The sequence below is a fragment of the Colobus angolensis genome, unplaced genomic scaffold (assembly GCF_000951035.1).
Source record: "Colobus angolensis palliatus isolate OR3802 unplaced genomic scaffold, Cang.pa_1.0 Scaffold136, whole genome shotgun sequence".
NCBI lineage: Eukaryota > Metazoa > Chordata > Mammalia > Primates > Cercopithecidae > Colobus > Colobus angolensis.
This window is the reverse complement of record NW_012114444.1, coordinates 835,289-841,288: the sequence shown is the minus strand read 5'-3', so window position 1 is coordinate 841,288 and position 6,000 is coordinate 835,289. Positions and strand designations below refer to the sequence as shown.

At 59.0% G+C, this 6,000-nt stretch overlaps 2 protein-coding genes across 2 annotated transcripts in view; both read left to right on the top strand.

Moving 5' to 3' along the window:
• Positions 1–6,000, top strand: part of DNAJC5 (DnaJ (Hsp40) homolog, subfamily C, member 5) — a 1,035,873-nt gene that overhangs the window by 734,158 nt on the left and 295,715 nt on the right. The gene's annotated exons all lie outside the window — the stretch shown is intronic.
• The window catches only part of RTEL1 (regulator of telomere elongation helicase 1), a 36,213-nt gene that overhangs the window by 16,625 nt on the left and 13,588 nt on the right, over positions 1–6,000 (top strand). The window contains exons 11-14 of the mRNA XM_011934455.1: positions 2,532–2,570; positions 2,645–2,723; positions 3,977–4,074; positions 4,792–4,847. Of these exons, the coding sequence (XP_011789845.1) occupies positions 2,532–2,570; positions 2,645–2,723; positions 3,977–4,074; positions 4,792–4,847 (272 nt within the window). The remainder of the gene's footprint in view (positions 1–2,531; positions 2,571–2,644; positions 2,724–3,976; positions 4,075–4,791; positions 4,848–6,000) is intronic.

The following is a 6,000-nucleotide window of genomic DNA, read 5'->3' as shown; positions in this document are numbered from 1 at the left end:
AAAAAAAAAAAAAAAAAAAGAACGTCTCCAGCATCAGCTTTCCTCATTTTCCTTTAAAATCGCACATGTGGACGGACACCATGGGGACCTTGGACCCTGGGCAGCCGCGTCCTCACCCTTCTCACCAGGGTGGCTGCTTGGTAGAGAGTGAGTTTGCGAACTTGGCATTTGTTCTGGCTTTAGGATCCCTTTATGTATATACATATATTTAAGTGACAGGGTGTGACTCTGTTGCCCAGGCTGGAATGCGGTGGCGCGATCTTAGCTCCCTGTAGCCTCGGCCTCCTGGGTTGATGGGGTCTTCCCGTCTCAGCCTCTTAAAGCACCGGGACCGCAGGCGGTCACCACTGCCGTCAGATCTCAAGACTGCCACGCAGGGCGCTGCAGTGGGGGAAGGGGTTCCTGGGACTTTGAACGCTCCACCTCCCTCTTCTCCACAGTCCCCCAACCCCACCTCTAACTGGGAGTGTATGGCCACCTCTTTCCATCCTTTGCCTGGCGCAGGTTGGGGAGAGTGACAGGTCTCCTTCCCGCATCTTGGCAGCTGCCCTTTTGTGGGTGATATGACGTGGGAGAAACACCCACCGCCCCAGTGCTGTGTGAACATCGCCACGGGGCCTTCTCCACTCTTCAGTTTTGTTAGTTACTTGATGTGCAGGGCTTTTTGTTGTAACAAGAGGGGGACGTGTGGTGAAGTGGGCTTCTGCCATCTCATTCAGGACCGGAACTTCAGTTTTCATCCCTATTTGTTCCCCTACCCCTTTGGAGATGGGGTCTCGCTCTGTTACCCAGGCTGGAGAGCAGTGGTGGCATCAGGGCTCACTGCAGGCTCCTCCTCCTGCAGCCTCTGCCTCTTGGGCTCAAGCGATCCTCCTGCCTCGGCCTCCCAAACTCCTGGGACTACAGGCATGCGCCACCGTGCTTGGGCAGGGTCCATTCTTTTCCTCACACTTTATTGAAGAGCCCGGTAGGAGCGCCCGGTTTTGCATGATCTGGTTTGCATGATCTGCGGAGTCTGAATCTGGGTATGGGGGGGCAGTCACACGAGTTCCCTGGTCTCCTCGTCTCCTCTGCACTTAGGTGCCCTTAGGTGGCTTGAGGACCCCAGTTAGACTGGGGCCACCCTTTGCCTGGCTCCAGGCGGGATGTCCTTTCTATCAGGAGGCTCACAGCATCTGCTTTCCAGTTTCTTCCGATGTTAACATTGTTGCTGCTGAACACCTGACTCTGTTGATTATTGGGGGATTGCAAGATGGTAGTGTGCCAATTCTGCCGCTTAGTCAGTTAGCAGGAATAATCTAGGACCATGCTCTGCATCCCATCAGCTGTGTGGTGATCCCATTCGCACAGGAAAAGCGGGATAAATGCTGGCTGTGGGCTGGGCGTGCTGTCCCACATCTGTAATCCCAGCACTTTGGGAGGCTGAGGCGGGCGGATCACGAGGTCAGAGACTGAGACCATCCTGGCCAACATGGCGAAACCCCGTCTCTACTAAAAATACAAAAAACAAAACAAAACATTAGTGGGCCGTGGTGGCGCGTGCTTGTAATCCCAGCTACTGGGGAGACTGAGGCAGGAGAATCTCAACTTGAACCCGGGGGGCAGAGGTTGCAGAGAGCTGAGATCGCACCACTGTACTCCAGCCTCACAGCAAAGTGAGACTCTGTCTCAATAATCAATCAATCAATCAAACGTCATCAGTGAATGTGTGTGAGCGTGTAGGGATTGGTCCTGCTCCGCGCGCCATCCTGAATCTCACTCCTGACCCCCCGTTGCTCCACCTCAAGGTGTTTTCATGTGGTCTTGACCCCGGCAGTTGTGGCGTCTTTGCTGTCTGGGAGTCAGGATTTTTCACACTCATGTCCTGCTCCAGACCTGGAATCAGCCAAGTCTCCGAGAAGCTCTGGTTTCTTTTCCTGCAAGGTGGTATTTCAGGACCCGCGATGCGGCACCGGGCTGGTCATGGTTACTGGGTTGGTCATTGTTACTGGGTGTTTTTGTGGAGATACATCCATATGCACAGATGTGTTCACAAATGTTAAGTCTGAAGGTAAAACACCTGGCCGGGCACAAGGGCTCACTGGTAATCCCAGCACTTCGGGAGACCGAGACAGTTGGATGACCTGAGGTCGGGAGTTTAAGACCAGCCTGGGCAACATGGTGAAATCCCATCTCTACTAAAAATGCAAAAATTAGCTGGGCGTGGTGGTGCACGCCGGTAGTCCCAGCTAGTTGGGAGACAGACACGCTTGAACCTGGGACACGGAGGTCGCAGTGAGCAGAGAGAGCGCTGCCGCACCCCAGCCCGGGTGACAGGGTGACTCCCTGTCTCAGAAATAAACAGATAAATAAAGGTGAAACGCCTTCTCTCGGTGTCTGCAGTTTGGATTGGCTGGCATGGGTTCTGTGTAGTATCTTCCTTCCCCTGGTGGTGTCCTTTTCTCCATGCTGGGAATCCTGGGTTCTCAAGGGCGGGGTTGTTGGCCTGAGCATGACGCAGACTGTGCCTCTGCTGCCTTTCTCTTTCCCAGGGCTGAACATGGAGCTGGAAGACATTGCAAAGCTGAAGAGTAAGTGCTGCCCTCCCCACCTTCTTGCGGCTGGGTGGGGCCTCCCCCTGATGCCTCCTCAACCCGACCTGCAGTGATCCTGCTCCGCCTGGAGGGGGCCATTGATGCCTTTGAGCTGCCTGGAGACGACAGCGGTGTCACCAAGCCAGGGAGGTGAGAGGCGGGGAGCCAGCTGCTTCACTGCAGATAGGCCGTGGTGCGGTCCTGGGCTGTCACACCAGTGAGGCCTGTTTTCAGGCCCGTTTTCCCTTTTTGAGACCTGGTAGGAGCGCCCGGTTTGCATGATCTGGTTGTTGAGACGTTGAGAGGAACAGCACACACATCCATGCAACAGCACACGCATCCACGGAACAGCACACACTCCCACGGAACAGCACCCACGCCCCCACGGAACAGCATCCACACCCCCATGGAACAGCACACACGCCCACGGAACAGCACCCACGCCCCCACAGAACAGCACACACATCCACGGAACAGCACACACTCCCACGGAACAGCACACACTCCCACGCGGGGCCACTGGGTTTCCTACAGTTTCTCCTCCTCCAGGCCTTTCCCTGGACTCTGGTCCAGTCCCTTGTTTGAGCACAGGTGCCTGTTAGAATGAGACCTTCTTGTTAGGACGATGAGTGTCCCAGCCACCACCTCTTTTGGACTCCGGGAGGCCCGGAACATTCTGAAGGCTCCGTGGGTCTCCTGTCTTCTCCACAGCCAGGGCAGCAGGGTTTGTTGTCTGTCCTGCAGGCAGATGAGGAGTCAGGACTGGGGCCTGTGTGGGGGCTCTACTGAGTGCACAGCCGCTGAGGCGAGCGCGTTCTGCCTGAGCGCCGACCTCGTGGGGACTCCCAGTTGCTTCCAGGTGGAGCCAGTGTCCTCAGCGTAATGCTCAAGGCTCTGGCGTGGCTCCTCGGCCACCCTGCACCCCCAGGGGCCCCTCCTGTAGCTTCTGCTGCCGCCATCACTGTCACTTTCCAAGGCTTTGGGGACTCTGCCCAGAGCCACTGCCTCCCAGAAGCCCCTGACGACCCCCCGGCGACCCCATCCCTCCCCTCTGATGACGGCCTCTGCCCTGAGGCTTCTTTTCCTTGGTGCTGTTCTCATGCTGGCCAGGCCTCCTCTTCCCATCTGGAGGCTCCTGAGGGCAGAGGCCTCTCACCCCCAATGCTGGCGTCCCCTGGAGGGCTCAGTTTGTTTCCAAGGGTAGGAAACTTCCACAGTTGTTGCCTTCAATTCCCAAAGCTGCAGCCTGTTCCCCGTCCAGGCTCAAGCCTGCCTTCTTCTCGGCAGCTACATCCTCAAGCAGCCGGATCCCCCTGCCAGGCTCGAGCCTGCCTTATTCTCCGTTCCCAAAGCTGCAGCCTGGTCCCCTACAAGGCTCGAGCCTGCCTTATTCTCCTCGGCAGCTACATCTTTGAGCTGTTTGCTGAAGCCCAGATCACGTTTCAGACCAAGGGCTGCATCCTGGACTCGCTGGACCAGATTATCCAGCACCTGGCCGGACGTGAGTGCCGGGGCAGGGTGTTTGGTGTGGGCAAACGTGGCGTAGGGGGTGCAGCAGGCCTCCATCCTGGCAGTCAGGGCTCCCCTGGCCATCACCTGGCCGTCAGCAGGAACAGGCTCACAGAACCTCACCTTCTGATCGGGGCGTGGAGGCGTTAGTGCTGGTTGCCCACTGCCGTAGAGCCTGTCCCAGTTCTGCAGCTGGCGGCTTCGTCCTGCAGACTCATCCCATTATTCCCCTTTTAAGGAAGAGCAGCCCAAGGCCCTGGCTGGGTTGTGGGGCCTCTGGCTTCTCCACACACCCCGAGTTCTACTTCTCAGAGCTGTGGGGTCCAGAGGCTTTGCCCAGAGGCAGTGTCCCCATGGGCTGCTCTGGTTTGAGATGCCAGGCCCAGCGGGGTCTCTGCTGTGCTCCCAGGTGCTGGGGAGGGTGGCTCTTGCTGCTTCAAACCTTAGATGACCACAGAGCCTCTTTTCAAGTTCCACCGACCCCCTTGGAGACTCTGTCCCTGCCTGGCTTCTCTCCTGGCTGCTGGGAAGGGCAGGCGAGCTGCCCGCCCTGAGTGGACGCTGCGCTCCACCCTAGGCTCCCCGTTGGGCAGGAGATGGAGCTTGGCAGTCGGGCTGAGCTGGCTTATGGCTGGAAGGGCCGGGGCTGGGGTCGGGGCTTCCCCTGCCTGCAGTGTGGGTGTCAGCGCCCAGCATGCTGCCTCCCCAGGTGCTGGAGTGTTCACCAACACGGCCGGACTGCAGAAGCTGGCAGATATCATCCAGGTGGGGCCTGCTCCTCTGGCGTCTCCTTCCCTGATGGAAGCCGGGCGGGTGCCTTCTCCTGCTGTATTAGTTACTGATTCTAGACGTGGGGGTGGGAGAACAGCCCCCACACCACCTGTTTCCGATTGGCAAACCCTTGGCTCCTTTCCTGTGACCCAAACCCACAGTGGACCTCCCGCGGGGATGGGGGAGGACGAGGTCCTACATGCCCAGGGTGACACTGGTGGGGGAGGACGTGAAGGGGAGTGGGGGCCAGGGAGCCACTCCTGCCCTGTCCGGGCCCTCAGGCCAGGGGGGACCCACGCCTGGCAGCCCTAGCTGCACGCAGATGAAGAGCTCTGGACACATGCAGCTTCCTGAACAGCTTCTCCAGGGACAGACGAACGGGGACTCTGCAGGTTGCCGGCGGGGCTGTCCCTGCAAGCCCAGGATGGGGGGTGTGGCCCTGGCCCCCTTCTCCTTGGCCCCGTCCTGCCCTGTGATGCCTGTCCCCTCCCATGTGAGGTTGTTCCTGGCTCTGTGCCTATGGCAGCACCTGCTTTCCCTGATGCAGGGGCACCTGTGCGGTTTGTGGAGGGCAAGCCCCGTTTTTGGGTGCTCTGGGCACACACTTGCCTCTCCTGGGCCTCGGTGCATTTTTTAGAAGCAGACCCACAAGTCCCTGACTGGGAGGCCGTCAGTCCTTGGGGAAACCGAGGCACAGGTGGCTGTGTGGAGCCGTGTGAGGCCGCCTTCTGTGCTGCCCACACTGAACCTCCTGGCCACACAAGATCATGGCAGGGTTAGGTGGGGCTGCCCAGCTCTGTGACAACTTCACGAGTGTCCGCCTGGGTTGGGGGGTGCTCGAGCTGGGGGAGGCTGCAGAAGAACCCTGGAATGTATGGTCGGCCTGTGCATGCGGTGCGGTGCTCTGTGCGTGCTGCTGGGCGTGGAGCTGCAGGCCCCAGGACAACCAGGCACTGCCTTCTTCACAGATGCGGCTCTGAGCGGGGGCAACACCTGGGCAGGAACCAGGTGGGGTTGGCACAACAGGTGGTGGGGCCCAGGCTCAGCCCTACCTCCACCGTGGCCTTCTCTGCGGCCAGTGACGCCACAGCCTGTGTCTTCTCTGTGTGGCAGCTGGGGCTAGAAAGACGGCACTGCCTTGTCTCCC